The 25181-nt window shown below is 39.1% G+C and overlaps 1 protein-coding gene across 2 annotated transcripts in view; it reads left to right on the top strand.

Moving 5' to 3' along the window:
- Nucleotides 1-25181, top strand: part of TTC29 (tetratricopeptide repeat domain 29) — a 205263-nt gene that overhangs the window by 144095 nt on the left and 35987 nt on the right. For both annotated transcript variants that reach the window (XM_075750713.1, XM_075750712.1), the window contains exons 9-10: nt 7892-8015; nt 13730-13961. In XM_075750713.1, coding sequence (XP_075606828.1) covers nt 7892-8015; nt 13730-13961 — 356 coding nt within the window. The remainder of the gene's footprint in view (nt 1-7891; nt 8016-13729; nt 13962-25181) is intronic.

The following is a 25181-nucleotide window of genomic DNA, read 5'->3' as shown; positions in this document are numbered from 1 at the left end:
AGTGGCTAGTTATTTTTTTCTGCAACACATCTGTACTCCACACCTTCTGGGATCATTCTCTAGCTATCTGGGAATGGACAGTCTCGCTGCTTTCCAGCTGTTGCAATTTGAAAAAGAGGAGGTAAGGAGAAATTAGAAAGGAAACTAAGAGCCTTAAGACTCCCCAGTTTAGTATTTAAGACATTCTCCTCGGAGAGGAACATTCTGATTGATTCAAGTGAAGGAGGAACTCAGTCTCATGCCTAGGATCAGGGATTTAACTGCTAATCTGTTGCACAGGTAAAGACACAACCAAAAATCCTTCCTCAGGAAAATGGCTGCTGTGGTATTTTTTTATAAAACCTGTCTCAATTATGCCCCAAATTAAACACCTTCCGTATGTGCCTGCTTTGAAGAGCTTTAGGTATGTGATAGGCATAAACTGCTCAGCCCTGTAAAATATCATCGTGATTCTCAGCACCTTTCAGCCATTTGAGAAACTTTTATGTAGAAAAGTCTGGGCATCTATGAATCATAGAATAGTCTGGGTTGGAAGGGATCTTTAAAGGTCATCTAGTCGAACCCCCACGGCAGTGAGCAGGGACATCTTCAACTGGATCAGGTTGCTCAGAGCCTCGTCCAACCTGACCTTGAATATTTCCAGAGATGGGGCATCTACAGTCTCTCTGGGCAACCTGTTCCAGTGTTTCACCACCCTCATTATAAAAAAATTTCTTCCTTATATCTAGTCTAAATCTACACTCTTTTAGTTTAAAACCATTACCCCTTGTCCTATCACAACAGACCCTGCTGAAAAGTTTGTCCCCATCTTTCTTATGAGCCCCCTCATGAGGTTCACATAGGCTCACTTCTCAAGCTTGTCCAGGTCCCTCTGGATGGCATCCAGTCGCTCAGGCATGTCAACCACACTACTCAGCTTGGTGTCATCTGCAAATTTGCTGAGGGTGCACTTGATCCCACTGTCTATGCCATTGATGAAGATACAAACATTACTGGTCCCAATATGGACCCCTGAAGGACGCTACTTGTCACTGATCTCCATCTGGACATTGAGCTGTTGACCATTACACCCTGGATGCAACCATCCAACCAATTCCTCATCCACCGAACAGTCCGTCCATCAAATCCATCTCTCTGCAATTTAGAGAGAAGGATGTTGTTCAGGACTGTGTCAAAGGCCTTACAGAAGTCCAGATAGATGACATCCGTAGCTCTTCCCTTGTCCACTGATGTAGTCACTCCATCACAGAAGGCCACTAGGTTAGCCAGGCAGAACTTGCCCTTGGTGAAGCCATGCTGGCTGTCTTGAATCACCTCCCTGTCCTCCATGTGCTTTAGCATAGCTTCTGTGACGATCTGTTCCATGATCTTCCCAGGCACAGAGGGGAGGCTGACAGGCCAGTAATTCCCAGAGTCCTCCTTTCTACCCTTTTTAAAAATGGGTGAAACGTTTCCCTTTTCCAGACACCAGGCACTTCACCTGACTGCCATGACTTCTCAAATATCATGGAGAGTGGCTTGGCAACTACACCAGTGAATTCCCTCAGGACTCTGGGATGCACCTCGTCAGGACCCATAGACTTATGTATGTTCAGGTTACTCAGGTGGTGACAAACCTGATCTTCTCTTACAGTGGGAGGGACTTTGCTTTCTCAGTCCCAATCTTGCAGTCCATCCACTCAAGAGGTGTGGGAAGAAGGGTTGCCAGTGAAGACTGAGGCAAAATGTTGTTGAGTAACTCAGTCTTCTCTTCGTCCATTGTTACTAGTTTGCCAGTCTTGTTCATCAGGGTGTGGGGGAGTACGCTTTCTTTGGCCTTCCTTTTCTGGCTGACATACCTGTAGAAGCCCTTCTTTATATTCTTTGCATCCCTTGCCAAGTTCAGCTCCAGCTGTGCCTTGGCCTTCCTGACCCCGTCCCTAAACAACCAGGCAGCATCCCTATTCCCAGGACACTTGTCCCTGCTTCCACTGCCTGTGCATTTCCTTCTTGCCCTTTAGTTTGACCAGCAGGTCTCCACTCATCCATGCTGGTCTTCCTTTCCTGATTTCTTATACCTGGGGATCAAGAGCTCTTGTGCTCTATGGAAAGCATCCTTAAAGATCTGCCAGCTCTGTCTGGAGCTCCTGGATTGTCCAGGAGTCTCCTGGATTGCCTACAGCTCACCGTGCTACTTTTCCAGCAGATGTCAGGGTGGTTGAAGTCCCTCGGCAGGATGAGAGCCTGTGAGCGCGATGCCTCCTGTATCTGGAGTAAGAAGGCTTTGTCCATAGGCTCCCCTTGATCAGGCAGCCTGTAGTAGACACCAGCCACAAGGTTCCCTTTGCTGCCTTCGTCTCTAATTTTTACCCATAACCTTTCAACCTGCTTGTGGCTATTCTTCAGAGACAGCTCTTCAGACTCTATCCATTTCTTGATGTAGAGGGCAACCCCTCCACCCCTTCTTCCTCACCTGTCCCTTCTGAACAGCTTGTAGCCACTGAGAGCCACATGCCAGTCATGGGATTCATCCCACCAAGTTTCAGTAACGCCAACTAGAGTTGAATCAGAACTGAATTCTGACATTCGGTTGACCAAAAATTGAATCACAGTTCTGGGTTTATGGTCCAAACCGTAAAAAAATCTCAGGTAAGATGTATAAATCTGTGTATGTGGGCCTTAGGTCTTCTTGAACATTTGAACTCTATGACTGAGGGTCATAGAGACTTGGGAAGTTTTCATCCATTGTCTTCATGGAGCAATTTTGTAAGGAGGTCTCAGATGGGAAGTCGCCATTCCATAAAACCCATTTATTCATTGTTTTAAGTAGAAATGGATATATTCCATGATTACTTTTACTATATCACAAGTAGCAAAAATAGCTGAGTAGACTGTAAAGTATCTCTGACATGACAATATAACATAAGCAACATTTGAAATGGGTGTTGAGGGAGCTGGCCAAAGCGAGACTGCTTTTAATTATCTTTGAAAGATTGTGGCAAGTAGGGGAGCTTCCTGAGGACTGGAAAGTTGCAGACAGCACTTCTGTCTTCAGGAGGGAGGATCCAAGAAACTTCAGGCTGGTCAGCCTCACCTTGATCCCCGAGAAGGTGATGGAGTGAATAATCCCAGAAGCAATGTCCAAACATGTTAAGCACAAGAGGATGATTTCATTTACAACAGGGAAATCATGCTTCACCAACCTGATAGCCTTCTAGGATAAGATGACTGGCTTGGTGGATCAAGGGAAAGCAGTGGACATTGCTTCTCTCAATTTTAGCAAGGCTTCTGACACTGTCTCCCATAACATCTTCATATACCAACTGATAAAGCATGGCTTAGATAAATAGACAGTGAGGCAGACCAAAAACTAGCTGAGCTGCTGGCCTGAAAAGGTTGTAAGCAGCAGCGTGAAGTGCAGTGGGAGGCCAGTCACTAGTAGCATACTTGGGGATCAATACTGGCACCAATACTGATCAATATCTTCATTAATCACCTGGACGGCGTGAGCAAGCATACCCTCAGCGTGTTTGCAGGCAACACAAAATTGGGGAGGACTGGTTGATCCACCAGGTAGGTGGTTGTGCTGCTATTCAGAGGGACCTTGGCAGGCTGCAGAAATGGGCCGATGGCAGTCCCATGCAGTTCAGGAAAGGGCAATGCAAAGTCCTGCGCCTGGGGACAGATAATGCCAGGCACCAGCCCAGGCTGCGGGCTGACTGGAGGGAAAGGAGCTTGGCAGAGAAGGACCTGCTGGGTTTCCTGTTGGACAAGAAGTTTCCCGTGCAACGGCAAGGCACGCTCCTGGCAAAGGCGACCAACAGGATCCTGGGCTGCATTAGGCAGAGCACTGTGAGCAGGTCAAGGGAGGTGATCCTTTGCCTCTACCTGAGCACTGGTGAGGTCACCCCTCAAGGGGTGGAGTGTCCTATTCTGGGTTCCCCAGTACGAGAGACTGATGGACATAGTGGAGTGAGTCCAGCGAAGGGCTGCAAAGATGACAAATGGACTAGGAGCATCTGTCCTAGGAGGAGAGGCTGAGGGTGCTGGGACTGTTCGGACCACAGAAGAGAAGGCTTGGGGGGATTGTATCAGTACTGCTTAGGCCGCAGTGAAGAAGAGGGAAGCAGACTCTTCCCAGCAGTGTTCAGTGACAGTAGGCATGAGGCAATGGACACAAACTGCAATACATGAGATTCCATTTAAACACAAGAAGAAAAAAATTACTGTGAGGGTTAATGCTGGAGCAAGTTGTGGAGTCTCCATCCTTCAAAGTCACTCAAAACTCCACTGGACACAGACCTCCTCTAGTTGCTCTGAGCAACGAGGATGGAGATTATTTCCAGAGATCCCTTCCAACCTTAACCATACTGCGATTCTGTGATCTTTGTCTTAAGCCATCCTAGATTAATTCCCTTTGCCATGCAGTGTTCTCTAATAGAACACTGTTTGTAACCCAGTATGATGGATATTTCATGCAAACCTACTTTTCAAATTGCAATAACAGAATTTTTTGTGAACAAAATCATGCTGGTCCAGGTCCATTGGTTCTTCCTTGGAGGAGGAAAGGGCATAGAAAAATGATTTGAAAAGCCAATGTAAAGACATTTTAAAAAAAAAGAGACATTAAAAAAAAAATTGTAACTTTCTTTTTACTCTCACACCAAACTTTTGGATATGTATTTGTCTGATATATAGCAAACAAGCAAATTTCTGGCAAGCCTGTTCAGAAAATATTGGATAAATGCATGCATAATTACTGTTGATGACAGAATCTCCATACTCAGCTTGATCACTTTTTCTTCACTTGTATTTTTACCTGATCTAGGCTAGACTTGTGCAAATCATTTTAAATTTGATGGATAATGTCTTTACAAAAAAAAAAAGATGACTGCTTACCTAAAATAATGCATTATAACCATAATGTCTGTGAGAATTTGCACTGATTACCTTGTGACAGGTTGGAGAAAGTGTCTGAGCCCTCCCGAATCACTCAGAACTTGTCTACGGCTTTGGAAATTTCTGTGAAATCTTTGCTGCAGATGTTTCCACAGACCATGGGAAACTGAAATTATCTATCATGTGCATTTAGGCATGTCATTTTCCAGGGAAAAAATCTGACATAATAGCATCATGTTCTTGACTTATTCTGCCAGTGTCCACCATGGTAATGACTTCTTGTGGACACATGATTTATACATCCAATTCAATCACATGAGCAATCCTATAAAAGGTGCATATTTTCATAAAAGTCTAATAGGGGTAAAAATCTCATAGGGCATTTTAGCATGAAACCGGAAAATGAGTTGCTGTAGATATGTAATCTCTTCTGCTGAAGTCATCATAACTGTTCTGTGGGATCATGAATGACTATATCTTTAGGAAATTACATTTTATGCATTTAGGAAGGTGATGTCTAAGGAGATAGAAAGTATATGGATGTATAAAATAACATGTAGATTTTTGAAGGAACTATAAAATATTAGCCCTCTGAGTAGGAAAGGCCTGTTTATCATGTTATCAGGTCTTATGCAGGATAAAGTGTTTCAGTAATCCTTCTAGCATACTTTAAATATCCCAAGCTGTAGTGCTTTTAAAAGTACTTCCTTTGAAAAATTGTTAAACTGTACCAACCAATTGCTAGTTGGCATAAGTGAAGTTCTAACAGTGAGAAATATCTTTCTGATATGTATCAAATTGATTTCTGTTCACTTGAAAGAGGTTATATGCCCTAGCAATTTTCATATTTTCTATACGTGGAGCATAGGTTTTTATGTGAAATATAAAAAATGGCCAAAAATACATCAAAACATTTCTATTAATTCATGAAATTAAGAAAACCTTTTTACATTTTCTCCTGTCACTGATTCCATTTGCTTTATTACTTTCAGCCCCTAGCCCACAAACTTGGTGGCACAATCAACAAACCCCTTAGTGGCTGTTTCATCTCTGCTCTATTTGATTTCTCCACTCTGAGTAAATGATTAAGTTTTCATGCATTGGTTCAACCAAAATCTATGTTCACTCAACCACATCCTTTATTGATTACTTCTACTGCAAACAGTAGGCCAAGTGTGATATACATAATTGGACAGTTGTCAGGGGATGTGGGTGTTAACAGTCCTGTTTTCCCAATTGGAAACTGGAATCACCTTGATACACAAATATTCTGCACTGTTTCATTCTCATTCCTTGGACCGAGGAGTCCTTTTCCTCAGAATATATGTTTTTAACTCTCAAAGGTCTGGTTGAATGGATTTAATGATTATGCCATATAATATGCTCTTCAAGTTGCACCTGTGCACTGCATATAGAAAACTAGAAAAACTGGAATTAATATTTGTCTAACACTTTAACCTTGTCCTTCAACTTATATAAATCATATGCTGTATTTCTGTGGGGAAACATTTGATTTTCTCTTCTTGGGAAAAAAATAGGTTTAAAAAATATGTTTCTAATTCTAAAATTTAGAAGCCTTTTGACATTTGGCAAATGTTTACATACAGTATATTTAATATTCTTATAATATTAAAATACTTAAATTAGGAAACTTTCGTAAATCCAACTCTGCTTATTGACAACTAAGCTTTACAGTAGCATATAGTTGAACATTTCAAGCATATTAGTTTGCAATGTTTTAGCATCTTTTTGTAGCAGTCACATACAGATAATCACTGCAATATTGTAAATTTGCAGCTGTGCTTGGCTGTGTTTCCTGTTCCATGTGGCAGGCACTACCAGGTTATAATTACTCTGATATCATAAGACAGGGAATTTCAGACTTCTGCGAGATTTTGAAAGCACATATCCCTAATATAGTTTATTATGAAAACAGTAATGTAAATAAAGCCCAGTCAGTCATTTGCTGCAGGAATATAACTTGAAGGTGTTTTAAAATGGTGAGAAAATAAATCACAATTTTTTATCACTTACAGGAACCTCTATTTCTCTGAGCTTCTTAATTAAGACTGGATTCTCTGTCTTGCTTGGTGGCTTGACATTTAGCATGCTACGCTCCTACATTAGTGACTCAAGTTCATGGCTAATATTGAGGTCAGCTGCAGTAACACTTCAGCCTTAAAGGGAAAAAGCACAGTGCCTTACTCACAAGCAAACCCAGATGTCTATCTTATATCTTGTAATCATACTGCAGAGATCTCATATTGTTAATATGACCGGCTTTATTAAAAAAAGGAAATCTGCAAATGTTATTGTCAAAGTACATTAGCCAATTTTCAACTTAGATTCAGCTGTGACCTCAGGTTGCTCTGATCTCACCGGGATTTGGGGGTGACACCTGCAATCCACAGTTTATAGGTTTGCCTGTGTGACTCCAGCAACCTTTGATTCACCCAGCCGAAGTGCAGCATTGCACTCAGGGAAAGGCTGTCACCCCCAGAACTAGGAGACCGTGCCATTATGGAGCTGCCGCTGTACCACCAGCGTTCTAGAGCAAGAAATGGCAGCTCTGAATGACGGGAGCACAAAAAGTCTTACTGAAAAGCTAGCCTTCTTACCTCCTTCCCCTATTTTGTCAGGATGTGAGGTCTGGCTGTATTGAAAATCTTGTCAGCTGCTCAGCAGAAAAAATATTAAAATAATGGAAACTCCAAAACCCCAGTAAAATCATCACCTGCATTTTCATTCTTGGTCTTAAAATATGGCACAATATTCTGAAGAAGAATTTTGGTTTATTTCACTCAAAGGGTCCAGTTCCGCCCTCAGAGGTTCTGTATGGACTAGTCTCATTGGTCTCGGCATACGTACTGCCTAGACAACCAACTGGAAATAAAGTCCAGTCACAGATGAGTCATGACAAAGTAAAGTTAGTTCAGAACAGGGGGATAGATCTTCAGCGTTTGGAGCAGCCATCTGAATAAATATTTAATTTTGTCCCCATTCTTTGCTTCAGTCAGGGAAAAGCATCTGAAACTATTAAGTACTTGGGAGAGTTTATGAAGACTGCTGAGAACGCTCACCTAAGCCAAAGCCTGGTGGATGCATGTGTATTACTTGGGAATATTTACAATGAAAAGGTAAGTACTGGTTGTAGTAATGATGTGGAACAATTGGGTTTAATTCCTGGTAAAAATCTGGTTTTGCATATGAGATGACCCAGAAGAATTTGATCAAGGTGGTGTATCTTACGAGACTTACCAAAGGAGAAGATACTGTGTTACTAAGTAAAATCTGCCTTAGGTTTTTGGGAAAGGTGAAAATTTCACACCGTATTTAACATATAATGTTTTCTTCTAGAATGGGTGAATAAAAACTCCAAATTCAGATCATGACAACTTTCAGTGTTGTGAAAAATCTGCATCCAGATTGCCACTGGGGCCACATATACCCATAAAGAGTCATCAGTTAATAAAAAATGAAATTTTATTGTACTATACATTGAAATTTGTGCTTTAAAAACAAAAAATGAATGTATAGTATATTGCATACTAATAAGTATTTTTTAACCTTAGTGTGATTTCTTACCTACACTCTCTCAGCCAAATTTATGAAATGAGTGCTGTATGAGTCTTCTGTATGCCTCCATCCAGCCTGATGGCTTTGGTTCGGCCTGTTTAAATCAATAGATAGGCTGTGTTGGACAATATTAAGCTAGAGGTAACTAAGAAGCTTCCTTGATCATAGTTTCTAAGGTCTTTTGAGGTGCTTCTTTCTGACCAATGTGACAGTTTCTGAATTGTTCCTCTGGTGTGAACCCTGCAAAGGCAGAAGTTCTGTTGGCTGCCTGTCTGGGCTGTGATTTCCATGCTTACTCTGTCCCTTACCGCATCTAGAGATGCAGCACTTGCACTTGGTTTTTGAAATCAGAAAGGTTAAATACATTATCGCAGAAGTGAAAGATTCATGTTGAGCCCTTTAACGCCTATTTTAGAGCTGAAATACTACATGAAATTATTTAGATACAGTAAGTAATAAAAAGAATTTGTTCTGCAGACTGGACAATGTGGAAATTAGGAAACACTTTCACTATGAACAAAAGAAATAGAAATACCCTTTCTAAATCACCCTTTCTAGCTTCTGTTGCCTGTTGTTTGGTTGGGGATTTTGTCAGAATTTCTTTTCTATGTTGTGTTGGTTTTGCGTGGCAAGGTTTTGGTAGCGGGGGGGCTACAGGGGTGGCTTCTGTGAGAAGCTGCTAGAAGCTTCCCCTGTGTCTGATAGAGCCAATGCCAGCCGGCTCCAAGACGGACCCACCGCTGGCCAAGGCCAAGCCAATCAGCGCCTCTGTGATAACATATTTAAGAAAGAGAAAAACAGTTAGAGGGCGCTTTTGCAGCCAGAGAGAGGAGTGAGAAGATGTAAGAACATCTGCAGACACCAAGGTCAGTGCAGAAGGAGGGGCAGGAGGTGCTCCAGGCGCCGGAGCAAGATTCCCCTGCAGCCCGTGGTGAAGACCATGGTGAAGCAGGCTGTCCCCCTGCAGCCCATGGAGGGAGGATGAGGGGGTGTAGCAATTCCACCTGCAGCCCGTGGAGGACCCCACGCCGGAGCAGGTGGAGACACCTGAAGGAGGCTGTGGCCCCGTGGGAAGCCCGCGCTGGAGCAAGCTCCTGGCAGGACCTGTGGATCCGTGGAGAGAGGAGCCCACGCCAGAGCAGGTTTGCTGACAGGACTTGTGACCCCGTGGGGGACCCACGCTGGAGCAGTTTGCTCCTGAAGTTCTGCACCCCGTGGAGGAGACTCACGTTGGAGAAGGCCGTGAAGGACTGTCTCCCGTGAGAGGGACCCCACGCTGGAGCGGGGGAACGATGAGTCCTCCCCCTGAGGATGAAGAAGCGGCAGAAACACCGCGTGAGGAACTGACCGTAACCCCCACTCCCCGTCCCCCTGTGCCGTTGAGGGGGGGCGGAGGTTGAAGCCGGGAGTGAAGTTGAGCCCGGGAAGATGGGAGGGGTGGGGGGAGGTGTTTTTAAGATTTGGTTTTATTTCTCATTCCTCTACTCTGTTTTGCTTAGTAATAAATAAGATGAATTCCCTCTCTAAGTTCGGTCTGTTTTGCTCATGATGATAATTAGAGAACGATCTCTCCCTGTCCTTATCTCGACCCGTAAGTTTTTTTTTCATTGTACCTTTTCTCCCCTGTCTAATGAAAGAGGGGAGTGATAGAGCGGCTCTGGTGGACACCTGGCCCTCAGCCAGGGTCAACCCACCACATATGTGTGATGTATTGAACAGGCTACTTGCCCCTTTTCACTTACGCTACCCCCAAATGCCTTTTTTTTCTGGATTCCTCTTACAGACAACTCCCACTACCATAGCTGGTGGCCCGTTTTTGTTTCAAAAGCAGTAGAAAATTTTCTTACTCTGTAATCTCTAAATTAGCCTGAGAGCCTTCTATTTACATATGTTCTTAGCATAAATGCTGAATTTCCCATTGAAATCTAAGTTTTAAAGTCTCTAAGAATTTGCTGAAGTAATTTTAAAATGGATCTGAAACTTAGAAGAAAGTAGGGTGATGTGATACTGTGCTTAATTATTCTACTCCAAATTTGAGAAATAATTAACTAAATTCCATTTAACTACTTTTCTATTTCACTGTTTCTGCCACCATTGCTAATAATTCTATGAGAAGTGATATTTTAAGAATTAAGCTCTTTTCAGTTATTCTGTAAATTCTCTTTCTCAGTCCGGAATTTGCTGCCTTGAACTGGGGTAGCGGTGTAGAAGGGGAAAAATGTAGTAACTTAATCTCATTAATTTACATAAAATATGTAATTTAAATATACCCCAAAAAAATCTCTTTAAGTATTACAATTCCCTATTTGCTATACCATTTTTTCTGCAAGGTCAGCAATGTTTACCAAAACTGAGTCTAAATTAACATTTCCTTTCTTGGATCACTGCCTGCTTGGTGTCAGCTGTCATCGCCGGTGTTCTCCAAGTTAAGTCATTATTAGGGTATTTTTATTCAACTGTGTACTTCCCCTGGTGATACAATTTGCAGTAGTACTGTCCTCCTCATAGAATTAAAGATATTTCTATTTATATCCAGATCTATCCTTGGGGACCTTTAGGAAACCAGGGATATAACTTTTACTGTTCTTCGCAAAGTGACTTTGACCAAATTCACTTTGCTCCGTCCACTCTGTTGCTGTACCTTTACAGTTGTCATCTCACTATTCCATCACCATCACTGTCTTTCGTTAATGCTGTACTCAATTCCTGCTTTCTAGTCATGATTGTTTTACCCATATGTTTCCTGTTTCCTGAAACACCTGGGTTTGTGTTATGCACAAGTATTAGGTCTAATTTCTCCCAGTTTGCTTACTTAATATGCAAACTCTGATGGAGTTAGCATAACACACTCTCTTATTTCTCATTTCATTTTTCTCAAGTCTCCTAGTCTGATTTGCTGCATTCCTCTCACTAATCGCATCACTTAACCCATTATAGTTCTCATGAGTATGGCAGGTAGATGTTTCTGCTTATTAGCTATTATCCTACTGCTTATCATTCTTTATTCATTGCTGTGTCCTCATAGGCCTAATTCTGCTCTACTGCTGTATTAAAAACAGTCTGAAGACTACTTGAATTTCTATTACTCTTTTCTCCTTTTTTAATTACAGGCACATTTTAGCGGCCATGCAAATTTTGATCCCAAAAAGTGGTATCAAGAGCAACAGGTATCAGTTGGAGTCTGTCCTCCTGGTCTGTATGCAGAAGGGAATTTCAATCTTGTTAATTCAAGCTGAGAGTGAAAGGATAAGACAACTTTGAAACTGTTGTCAGTCAGAAGTTTGTGCCATCAGGGCAGCAGAATTCCACACCAGTGGGAGAACTGGAAGGCATCTTCCAGGGAACAGGCAGGCTACAGGTAATGATAGACATACAGAAACTGCCACAAGAAGTTTGTCTAGCTCTGACAATAGCCAGAACTAATTCCTTCAGAGGAAGGTAAAGGATGAACAGTTCCATTATGACTTGCTCCCAGGAAGACCTTTTGTTGTCCTGTCTAGTTTGTTGATTTTTTTTTTCACAAGGATGTCCAACTTTCTTCTTAGTAGGCTTGTGATCAAGATTGTTACCATCAACAATCCATTAAGAGGAGAGAGCTATCTGTAATTATTTTTAAATTTCTTGCTCTTCAGTTATGGTTAATTCATCCCTATTTTTCTATTGTAGTTGGTAGCAATTTTCAGTCTATTCCTGGTTTATATTTGCTGTTTGGCATATCTTTACTTTGTCCAGTTTTATTAATATACTTTATTTATGTAGATTGTATCTACTCTAGCTTTCTCCACTGCATTATTGATGCATTTTAATATTTTGTTTGAACTTACTAGATATTAGAGCTGTTTTGCATTTAGGAGAAGCCACTACAGAGCTGCCCATGTTATTTGAAGGCCGCCTTCCTGAGCCTGAATTAATTAGAACCCACTAAAAGTTACAAATAGTTCAGGCAGTATGAATTACCTCTCATTTTCTAATGAATTAATATCATTTGCTATCACATAACCACTCAGTTGGTATTATTAGGTACCTTTGAAATTCCTCAAAGCCTGGCAAAAAAAAAAACCCACCTTCCTTTTTTACCTTTTTTTGACAATCTTGGCAAAATTATCATCTGACTCTTTTTCTATAATAATTAAACATTAGACAGTACTGGTAGTAGAGAACAAAGGTATTGCAAACTGCCACATACCAACACAAAATGTACTACCTTTGAAGCCTGGATTATACCGCCTAGTTTTAATCAGAGATGTAATTTATTTCCTAGCAATTAAATCTCTTTGTCTTTAGAGTTCTTCAAATCTTTTAATTATGCTCTGTTTAGCTCTGGTAGTGTGCTACTTTTTAAATTAGAAGCTTGCTCCTGCAACTCTTGTTTTGGCTCCATCTCGTATGGTAACTCAAAGTAGCTTCACGGCGAAGAAATATACAAAAGATGAAGAAATATACCAAGAAATATTTTAGCTTTTCAGCAGTATCCTTCAGCCTATCGTGATTTTCCCTAGTTTTCTCTTTATTCCTCTTTGGTCAAGAAGTTGAGGAGTTTTCTTTCTATATCTAACATTAAAAAATAATTCTTATTTTACATTTCTTATTTCCTTTTAATGTATTATCTACTGTTGTTTGTACTCCTTTTTATTGGATTCATGAATGTTGGATTTCTGTATCCTGCAGGATGAAGAGATAAATTATTTGGGTTTTCTATTTAGTAATAGCTGCCTTATATTTCTCCTACTGTTTCTCTTTGTGATTATGAATATCACTGCTTTTTGATATACCCCTTCTTCTCCCATAAATCTGTAGGGTTTAATATGTCTTCTTTTCTATACTTTAGGTCCATCATTTCATAATCCTCTTTTTTCCATTTTTAAGATTTCTTTTCTAAAATTTAGTATTACAATAGTAAATTAGGACCTTTCCTCCTACAGAGATGTTAAATATAATGAAACAATAGTGATAATTTCTAAATGGCCTGTCTGGAATCAGTATTAATACTTAGCATTGATATACTGAGATTCATATGTTCAAAATCCTACACAGACAACCAAAAAACAATGCAGTTCCTGAGAAAGGTATGAGAAGTGTTATCCAGATTTTAGAGGTTAGGAAACAGCAAGGGAGAGTGATTTGCTTAATACCATGCCATGAGTCATTCTGTGGGCTGGCATCTCAGCTGCAAGATCTGCGAGGTGCCAGAGGAGCAGGCTCTAATGTCAAGATAAAATACAGGTGACTACAAGTAGGTTTTACAATTATTTTCTTTTGTTCTCTTCTTTACTAGGGGAACTACAATGAAGCTTTTAAATATTTCAGTCAGGCTTCTGAGGCAGCAAAAACTTTAAATAATTTGGCCTTAGTGGATGAAACGAAGACTTATTGTGGCATTGCGAAGGCTCATAAACTGATGGTGGCATTTAACAGCCATATAGAAGCAGAAGATCCCATCAGCTTCAAGTACCTGCTGGCATGGAAGGAGAATAGAAGTGACATGTGCACTGACCCTCTTACAGTTGGTAAGACATTGGTTATGAAACACATTAGTGCTGTATTGTCCTCAACAGTTAAGTCATTTTGCTTGTAGAGTTTTATTAAATTATTTCCTGGGTTTAATCCTTGTACTGAATGGAGGTTAGATTTACTCCTTTGTGTGCTTGTTTTAAAGGCTGAGTTAAATAGGTTTAAATACAATATAGCAGGGTGAAACAGATAGTAGTAGTTGCTATGCATGGTAACTTACTTTTTTCAGTGCTATTTTCCAAAACATCATTGTTATGGGCAAACAGTGATGTATCAGTTTAGTCAAATATCGTTATTTTAATCTTGAAAGGAAAAGAAATTATAATCTTCATTGCAGTTAGTTTTTTAAGTGCATCCAAAAATAAGTTCCATGTTACTAAAAGTAAGAAGTAATTTCTGCTTGACATAGTGGACATAGTTCTGAATTCAGAAGAACATGCTGGTTTATTTTTGGCATCCTTATACTTGACATTGGAGGGGAAGAAAAAAAAAAAAAAACAACTCTTATTTCTTCACTGTGTTTCCTTGTCTTAGAGAGTAGAGGAGGACTTTGTGTGGAGTAGACCTCTTTCTTCATGGGTTACATTTTCTTTACTTTTTTTTCCCCCTGTACTATATGTTAATGCAAGACAAACTGAATTATGCATTATCTCCAAGTATTGATAGTATTACACTGAATAGTACTGGGGAAGGAAGAGGGATAAGTCTACTCCACCTTAAAACTTTCCTCTCTGCGTTCCTGTGGAGAGTGTGAATCTGGAGTACAGTGGAAATAAATGACAGCTGGGGCAAAGTCATAATATGGACCTTCAGAGTTACTGTGTCCAAATTCCCTCTGTTATCATCCTCTCAAAGACAAAGAACTGTTTGTCTGCTGTTTTCTTGTGTATCTTTTCCTTTCATAGAATTTGAACAATTAAGTATAATTTTAATTGTGAATTTTATATATAAAATAAGTGGTTAATAGCCTGTAATAGAAGATGTTAGTGGTTTAACAGGAGTCAGGATACCAGAGGCAACACTGGAAGCAATTGAGAATTGTGGAACGAGGACATTCATTGGCATGCTGAAGAGATAATTTATTAGCACTCTGTTTAGACTTCCACTGATGGTAACAGGGCAGTTCTTTATCAATGATAATGCATTTGTTTTTCAATGACTATATATATTTATGATTTTTGCCTCAGTAAGTGAATATCCAGCACATTCACAGATTTTGTTGGCTGGCAGAGTTAATTGGGTGCATGTCTCCTGCAAGGGATAGTAAGTTTCTAGACCTATAGTGCAGATGCCAAGAATTCCAAGAGAGATGGTCAAAGAAGAGTCCAATGTTAAGCAATTTTATATGCATTTCACTTGACGATCATTAGCTATAGCTGATGTAAATATGAAGCCAACAAAAATCAACAATGGCAACATTAAGAACAGGATCCCCGAAGAGATAGGATGATCTTTGTATCTTCAACGTGTAATTTACTTCTTGCATGGGAAGAGGTTTACTGTTCAACTTTTATACATTGTTTTCTCCAGCCAGTTGTGAAACTCATTTATATCCTGAAATGATATGTGCCCATTTAACTCAAGCTTCGTGCTCCTCTAACAGGACTTCAGGGATAAAAAGAGTATGATTCGAAAAGCTCTTTATGTCCTGGCAAGCGTGGTACCAGAAACAAGTTTTGCCTGCTGAGATTCTCTTTCTTCAGTATTTCTGCCTAGTTTACCCTCTGTTACTTTCGGAATTGTAGTTTTCATTTTAGCTCTAGTTAACTCCAGGAACCCTGTGGCTACTGCATATTTAGTAGCTCTTCCAGTTCAGTATCATTCTTCTCATTAGTGCTCCAAGCTTACTCTCATGATACCCAGATTACATCCAGGAAAACATAGTGTCACACTGTCAGCACAATCTGTGACATTCTTCATGTTTTGTGTGCCAAATCTCTCGTTAGTACTGGCATTACATTTTTAATATCTTTGTCTGGCAAAACATGACCTGGCACCAATTCAGTATTAGGATTCACCGGCATTGAGTTTCAGGTACAGCCTTTATCCTACCTTCCAGCAGAATGTCTGTGCATCCTATGATGAACTCATCACTTTGGAAATTCCTGCTGTGATAATAGAATAGTATTTCTAGCTCTTTCAAACAGTTCAACATCGATAATCTACTAGCTTTTTCTCAGCTTCTTTGAGGATAAAGCAGCTAAAGACAAGATAGAATGGTAGTTCTTAATTCGCAGGGAAATTTAATGAAAGGAAGAAGGAAGGTAATCAGTTTTTATTTCTAACTGTTCTGACTGAATAATTTTTCTGTGGGGAAAAAAAAAAAGAGTAGTTTCTGTATTCTTAGGCAAAAGAAATACTTAGGCTAGTGGAGCAAAAATGACATTTAAATTCAAGTTCTGCCATATGCTTATGTCTTTCAACCAAAGCTTATTTTCTAAATCAATCATTTCAATAACCAGGCAGGAAGAACCATTAATTACTCAATTTACCTCAACATTTATTAATAAAATGGATGTTTTGACCAAAGTTGTCATGGACAAAAAAGGATGGGACTGTCAGAAAACAGTGTGTATAAATACAAAGGAGAATGTGTTTCTATCCGCTGCATTTGGCTCACTCACCTGACTTCACTTACAAGAGAGTTATTTATGCCAACATGAGATGCCACTGCAAGAACAAATATGTTTTTATTGATCTTTTGATGTTTAGTCAAACGTATGGAAAAATAATTATCAGCAGTATCAGTAGGCTAAAAGGCTTGTGACTCCGTGTTATAGCCTAAAAAGGAACCCACAGCATGACTAACATTGTCTGATGAGAAAATATTTCTCAGGTCTTACAATAAATAATCTTCTGACTTACCACGTTCTAGAAGGGAGAAGAACAATCAAGGGTGCTGAAGACAGGAAAATTTTGGATCAGGTTTTGGATATTGATTACATGAAATGCTGACCAGAAATTGCGTTTTCTGTGAGTCTGGCAACTCTCAGTCCAGGTCATTGCATTTGGCAATGCTGTGCCTCAGCAAGAGACCTTGGATGCTTGAAATCATCTAAATGCTTAAATAGTAGACTTAAAATGTATTGGTTTCCTCATGCTAAAAAGCCTTCCATTGTTTTCTCGAGAAATGTTATGTGTTTTTGACCACAATTTAGATTTACATTTCTTGGCTTTGGAGAACTTTGCAAAATTGACACATTTTACTGTAGGTTTTCTGTGTTTGTTTTGTTGGTTTGTTGGTTTGGGGTTTTTTTATAATCGTTACAAATGCAGCATAAATTATTGTCTTACCCATATCATCAATTGCAAAGTCTTTTGCGAAGATCAATGGAATTATCTTGTACCATCAATTTCAGCATGATCAGGGCTATTTCTAGCATTCCACACCTGAGCATCCTTCAGTGTGATTTAAAATGGATGCACCAGCTAAAACTATAGCTTGGAAAGTACAATCCAATGAGCTTTTGTTCTTACTCCTAAATAGGTAGTCCCTCAATATTCTTTCTCCAGCTCACTCTCATAAATGTATGAAATGGTACATTCCATAATGTGAATGTGTCCTTTTTGTTGTGCAAAAAGTTAAATTGTCAACCTACTAATTCACGTTTTTAAGAGCTCTTTAAGATGCTTTATAGTCATTTTCCTGTAAAAGATGTGGCTAGCACAAAATTGTTAGTGTTGAAGAATAGAGATCTTACCAGGTGCGTTTGAGATTGAGCTTGTGTGTGACTCTCATTCATTGATAAAAGGATTATCCCTAAAGAATGGTAAAGCCAGAACTGAGATATGAGATCAAAGATTACACTAAGCAAATTATGTTAACATTTCTCTACTGTAACTTACCACAGTCATATAATTTATGGGCCATTTTAGTAATAGCCTCCAACAGTAGAACAGTCTGCTTCATAACGTGATAAACTGCTTTTTTACTGTCTCTTCTTTCTGAAGCACACTAACTCCAGGAAAACTTCTAACATTACAAATCTTGTCTTTCCTCCATTAATAAACTATGTTACCTCAAATGCATACTAATAAAACTTTTATGCCATGGTACTATACCCAAAATATTGGACTTTAGCAAATCAAAACCAGTCTTCATCAGGAACGTGCATTATAAATTGTACTTTGTATTTGCCCAGTAAGCATTCATCAGTGGTAGCAGATTTTTTGATCTGAGAACATTTAAGAGAAAGAAAAGATATGGTGCACTGATCAAAACTACAAAAATAGCAAGTCTTTGTACCTTACACAGATGTACATCTTTAAAATAGTTCTTATATGCCATCAGTGGAAAGGTAGAGGCTTGCGTAGCAGGTTCCTTTCACTGCGTATTTCACATCTAAAGCTCTGTCATAGATTTTTGGCATATCATGATACTGATGTGGAACTACCACAGTTGTGTACATGCATGCACTCCCTCAAAGCCACTGCTTGTATGTCAATTATATTGTTTGGCTCATTTATTAAATCATTTGGCTCATTTATTAAATAATACGTTCTATTCTGCAGTTTGCATGTACAGAAGGCAAATATATAGGCTTGTATGGTGACTGAGATTAGTGTGCAGTCTTACTATTTTCTTTTATCATTTTCTTCTTGATAGTCTATTAGTGGGTTTTGTAACTTACTTGTTGAGTAAAGATAATTAAATGTAAATGCTGTCAGTGACAAAGTAGCTAGACTGAATTCGAACAGGCCAAACTGATTTTCTTCCCAATCACTGCTATAAAGAAGATGGGAATGATTCAGACCCCCGTTTTGGGCAGCAGAGAGCATGCCCGTGCCTCCCTGCGACCTTCTGGGCCCCTTCTCCCTCTCAGCAGTCTGTTCACTGAGCAAGAGCCTGTAGATAGGGTCCGCAATGGACTCTGCTTCAAGCTCTGTATGCTTATGATTTATGTCAATAGCGAGTTATACAAACTGAGTGGTTATTTAATTTTTTCAGAATATATTGTTAATATGACCAAAAATAATGAGAAATAGAAAGTATTTGAGAGACAGATTTTGGTGTTTTCTCAGAAAATACAACTAAATACAAAATAAGGAAATTATACACTTATTCATGCTGTTAAATAAGAGCTATGATTTTAAGTTATAGAAAGGAAGCATCTGACCAAGTACAGACTCCAAGGCTGTCCCTGTGCCAGAGGCACAAAGGCTCACTTCTTAATAAGCATGTTTCAAAAGTAGCTCAAATGCTTCAGTGTCCCCTACTGAAATTCAGAGGATGGCTTCTGCGGATTTTTGTAGGATTTATCAAATAGAATAATTTACTCACTTCTGGAGAAATACTGTGGTTAGAAATGCAAAAATATATACATTTAGGAAAATGATTAGCAAAAACAAACAAACAAAAAAACCAAAAAAAGCTTAGAGGTGGTTCTGTCCTCATTTTCCATAAAATTTCCTAAACTTGTACTGCCTCTTCTTATTCGCATCACCTAGCACTCATCAGTTGCTGAATTTTAGCTTATCTCACTTTTAATTTTAAAAAATCTCAGTCATTTTTTGTACTGCTGTACCTTTGATATTAATGCAAAATACCTTAAGTAAATGTTGAGAAACAGCATGCTTACATATAAATGTTGATGACATGGAAGAGGTATGTTTCAGAAAATCAGCTTATGTGGTTCATATATCTTATTCATTGGGGTTTGTTTTATAAGTATTTGATTAACTCTACTTAGTGATATACTCTGATATTTTTAGAAAGTGAGAGTGATTATTGCTTGGACTACAGAAAGAATCGAGTGTTAAGAGAAGAACTGAGGATGACAGGGAAGTTTTTTGGCACATTGTGATCAGTGGCCGGATGCACCAGATTCTCAAAGAAGAGTCTGAGAACACCAGTTAAACATCTATGTCAGTTTTGCCATGAGTGCAGTAGCTTGTTCTGTTTTCTGTTGATGGTTGATGGCTGAAGTTTGTCTGAAAAAACATGAGAAGGGAGTGCTGATATTCAGGTGTTCTTATGCTTTGTAGAAATGCACTACCCAGGTTTTTTTCGTGTGATTTCTTTTTAAATATTGCCTTAAATAATTGGGAACTGCTAGACAGGATCAGATCTAGGCCAAGTTTGTGCATTGGCAGTACCAGATTTGAGGGGAGGGTTTGTAGAATATTTTATTGTTTAACCATGGAATAAGGTGTTAGAAGTTTCTTCATAGTCTTTGCCAAGAGTTGGCAGTTCTTGTATATCTAAGTAGTGTTATAACTTTAAAAAGTTCACTATCATCCTGCCTAATGTGATTGTGAGTGTTCTTGTCATCTACAATTACATAAAAATATCTTAACCAGAGGAGAATTTGAATCTCATCTAGATTTTTCTTCCATCTGATACTTTCTATGAAAATGTCTAAATCTCGCCATGCATTTGCTTTACACACATCCTGTGCTAAACATTGTTGGCATCCAGCTGTGTTTTCTCAGACAAGCTTTCTAGATCAGCAGAAAATTTTCTAAATAAGGTGAATTGTTCTTTCTTGTGGAAAAAGAACGTGGGAAGTGGTGTTCAAACTACAGTATGTTGTCAGACCCTTTAGTGTAGCTTTATGCACTGAACTAGGGTAGCTTTGTGCACTGCACTGTCAGTACTTCTACCAAAAGTGGAGTTCCGTATTGGTTTAAAAAGTGAAAATTCTCAGGACAGAAGCTCAGTCCTGCTCTGATTCTGTAGGACACTTGAATGGTGCAAGAGAAATTGAAGCTCTTGCCCAACCACATTGGATCACTTCTGGAGAATTCCTTGGTTTGGAGGCACCTAGAAGTTTTAGGTTTGCCTGCAGTCCAGAGCATAAGAAATGCATTAACAACAAGAAGAGTCATAAAGCAGAACAGCTGGCAGCTGCTGTGCTCTGGCAGTCCCCTGATGGTTGCAGGGCCAAAGGAGGAATAACCAGTTGGCATACTTTGAAGTGGCCCTAGGGCTTCTCCACATGTGCCCATCATAGGCCCCTTTGCTGCATACACGAGCAGATATGTCTCTGGTGGTTTTATGCTCTTGTTCTCAAAAGGGAAAATTGATCCTCAGAATGAACCAAAGAGCAGACTTTTATGTTTTTGTTTAATATTGAGAAGGTTGTTGTCATTTAGACTTCATAAAGAACCTTTTATTGGTGCTGCCTGCAAACATGCCAACTGAGAGAGATTGACCTCAGGCCAACATGAAAACAGTTCTGTGCTGCAAACCCTTCCTTACCAAAAGCTCCCCAACAATCTTTGGACACAGAAAATCAAAGCCAAGACAAAGAAACTGTATTCAGTGCATATTTTCTGTAACAGAACCCTTAGGTCATCTCAGGAATCACAGTCAGTGTATCAAACACCTTCCTTCTCCTTGGTCTCCCAAGCCAGCTTTCTTTTTTGCATCTTTGAGGGGTTTTTTTCTGAGATGGCTTCCCCTGCCTAGACATATCCTTTTATGTTCCTTTTAAGTTTAAGTAACAAATTGCTGTTTTTATTAAGATTCTGAGGATAGTCAAGATTTAAATGATTTACATTGAAAATGAGCCAATGTATTTTAAAAAGTGAAGTGTCATACTTCCACAATTAATGTATTTATGAAATTTATTTCTTTTGCCCAAAAAGCCACCTTTCTTTTTTTACTCTTTTCTGTAATCGTCAAGAATATTTTGTGATTTTTTTTTTTTAATGGCTTCTGAAAGAGTTATATTCTTTTTGTTTCTTCTCCTTCCCTGTCTGTTCTGTGCCCTACTTCTCTTTTGTTTTCTCTCCTGTTCTTCACTTTTATATTGCAAATTATTCTCTCTCCTTTTTTGGCCCCACACCTTCATTCCAAACCTCAATTTTATGTATGTTTCCAGTCAATGTTTAAGGATCGTAAGTCAGTTACCTCTATACCTAGTAGCTAGCATCTAATCTATACCTTATTAGGTATATCTTTTGTGCCTGTAGTAGAATCAATAGGGGTTTTTTAAGAGTGGTGTTTCAGTTTTTTTCATACTTACCGTTTTGGTACTGTTCTTCATGCTGTGTTTTTATTACATTGTGATCAGACAATACACTGGCAAGAATCACACTTCATATTGAGTATCTTGGTAAGTTGGTTAACAGAAAATTGTGAAGTATCAAAATAGACTTTAAAGAGATCTTAATCACCTGTGTGAATGGATTGACTAAGTTTAAGTATACAACTAGGTGATTAATTAGCTTAAAGATCCAAATGCATGCTTAAGTAGATGACCATCCCCCCAGGCTCATCCACTTGTTTCTACTCACTCAGTTAAGCATTCAATATTATCTGTAATACAGAATATTCCCATTTAAGGGTTCATGCAAGTTTTGCCACAGAGCCAAGTAATTATACAGTACTTTCCATAATGTGTCATACAACTACATAATTTTGAACACGTAGCTACTATCCTACAATACTGACATTAATAAATATCAGATAGAGTAATTGATCAGGGAGGCCAATTTTAAATTGTTATGAATCAAAGGGATTTTTTCATATTTTTTCCATGATTGCTACAGTGTTTTGATACAATTCCTTTTCCTAAAAATTCTGACATATTTTTTTAATTTTTGAGATGTAGCTCCTACAGATGTTAGTCAAGCACAATGCAGCTTCTGTGCAGTATTAGTCTTCTGCAGCAGTTTTTGAAATGGGAACTGCAAGTGCCCAGCACCTCTCATATCTAAACCTTATGCTTATTCATATGCTAATGATAATGTCTGTGAAAGCTGATACTCAAAATGTGTCTCTTTTGTGAAGGTGTATTTCATACTGTCTGGTATTTACAGATCATATGAATATAGACGTTGAGCTGATTGTGTCTACGCATCTCAACCGGGCATCTAAGTGATAGTACTGTGCATTCAACTCATTGCTGATAAAAAATTGAACCTGAAAAATGGAGGATGAGTATGCCATATAGTAGTCTTGCTGAGCTCATCCTGTGCACCCAAGGAATTTGAGGAGTAGGAACTCCAGATCATGCCCCAGTAGCTGGTGTCAAGGAAAATCACGATGTTATAGTTGGTAGAACCAGGAGGGGAGAAGGATGGTGTTGGTAGTTCTGGGCTATCCATTGGCTTATTATCTTGGATGCAGCACTTGCAGCCCTCTGTTTACCTTACATTTTTGTTCTTCTGGTGGAAAATGTCACTTCAGGGTTCTATGCAGTCCAGTCCATTGACTCCCAGAACTTTTCAATCTGCTGAGCAGCATCTTGAGATGTGCAATTCCCCGAGAGTGAGCTTACTCTCACTGGTACCTTTAGCTCAGTTTTGAGAATAGTATCAAAGCAAATTATATTTTATTTTGTTGATATTCATACAAGTATGCACACTTGTGCTGCAGTAAGGAGAGAATTGAGATGAAACACCGACAATTTTAAGCATTAGGAAGTCAACTGATATACTGGAGGATAACTGGGTTTCTCTTCTTGTCATCTCTCATATATCTTGAAATGACTCACTGCTTATATAGGGGAAAGCAATACTTCAGCTGCAGGATTAAAACTGTTAGTAATGGCTGCAACAAGTTAGCTGTGATTACCAGAAAAAGATTTTTCAGGCTAATGACTTTGAAATTTGATTTAGATAAATCTAATTTGTTTTTAGTTCAAAATAAAATATTTCTTTCTCTCACATACTTGGATAAGTCTTTAATGATTGTACTGCAATTATGTTAGCTGTTTGGAAGGCAATGTGCATGTGGAGTACACATACATAGAGAGAGAAACTGTATGGCAAAGAGAGGAATATGTTTCAAATATGCTAAAAACTGGGGACCAAATACTGCTTTTTGCTATGCCCATAAAATCTTGTTGACTTGAGGGGGGGTTGACAAGTGTAACTACGAGCAGGATTTGTCCCTTTGATTCGAGATGCATTATCAAATACTTCTAGGTAAGCAGAGGTTCAAATAATTGGGGGAACTGCTAGGTATGATATTCATGCTGGGGAACATAACCTAGGTAAGGGGGAGGTATTGAAGGTATTCTAATAAAAAGATTTTAGTATATTAAATTTTGTATTTCTAAAGAGCGTTGCTTGATCGTTTGTGTTGAGAAGCACTGGGAAATATATTACTGTTCACAGTTGTAGTATGCTTAAGGAGTGATCATGAAACTAAAATCCAGAAGATGCAGAAAGAGTTCTAATACGTCCATAGGAAAATACGGGGTTAAAGCGGACTATATTTTAAGCAGTGTTCAGTTGACTTGCTGTGTGGGGAGAGACTGAGCAGTCCTGGCTAATGACTTGTAGGTACTGAATCCTCAGGTCTCTCAGGTGGTTTCACTCGACCAGTTTCAGCAGAATGATGAAAAGGTTGAGATAAAATAAACTGACAGTTGCTACTCATCGCAGGCAGCAAGCTGTACCCTGGCAGATGAGACCCTGGGAGCCCTCTTTTTTAAACAAAGGCTTTCACTGCAGTGAGCAATGAACTCCACACAAAAAGGGAAAAGGAGGGAGAGATTGGCAGCTGGTGACCGACAGGAGGAGGGAAAGGAGGGAAACTGAGAAACACAGCAATTGTTGGCTAATTAGAAGCCATTCCCACCTACTTAATACCAACCCATTAAGCAGAAAACACTTTTCATCTTACTCTCGCTGCTACACATGACATTATACTCCAATCAATACCCTCCCACTGGCTGCCCCACTGCCCACAAATGAATACATTGCAGTTCAAGAATGCAGTAATTGAGTTGGGGCAGTGAAACTGCAGCTCACAGTCAAGATCTTTCTCTGAAGATACTAATATAGTGTTTGTGATGCTTAGATAAAGAAATCAAATCCCTATATTGACAGCTGTCAACAATTGGCAAATGGACGAAGTCAGCAATGAATCCATTTTAACCTTAGAGTGAAGAGAGAATAAATGTTTATTTCAGAGTATTTTTTCCCAGCTGAGTAAGAGATCTAGGGGTTTTGCACCCAAATGTTTAGATTTTCCAGGGCATTTTGAACTCTTATCCTCGGTTAAACCTACAGAATATATATGTATGCACATCATTATGGACATGCAACAATACATCTCTGTGTCAATACATCTCACAGGCTTCCCTGTTTTCTGGAGGATTTTGAAGTAGCCCTAAGCTTTTGAAAGCATTTACAGCTGCTTGCTTTCTTTTGGTTTGGTTTGGTTTTTTTAGTTTTGTAGGCTACATATACTCAGGCTATTTTTTTATTTCATTTTAAGTCCTACTATGATTTTTAGGGGTTACCTTAAAATGTACAGT

Source organism: Balearica regulorum, chromosome 4 (genome assembly GCF_011004875.1).
Source record: "Balearica regulorum gibbericeps isolate bBalReg1 chromosome 4, bBalReg1.pri, whole genome shotgun sequence".
In the NCBI taxonomy this organism is placed as follows: Eukaryota; Metazoa; Chordata; class Aves; order Gruiformes; family Gruidae; genus Balearica; species Balearica regulorum.
The sequence above is the reverse complement of the archived record's forward strand: the minus strand, read 5'-3'. Positions and strand labels throughout refer to the sequence as shown.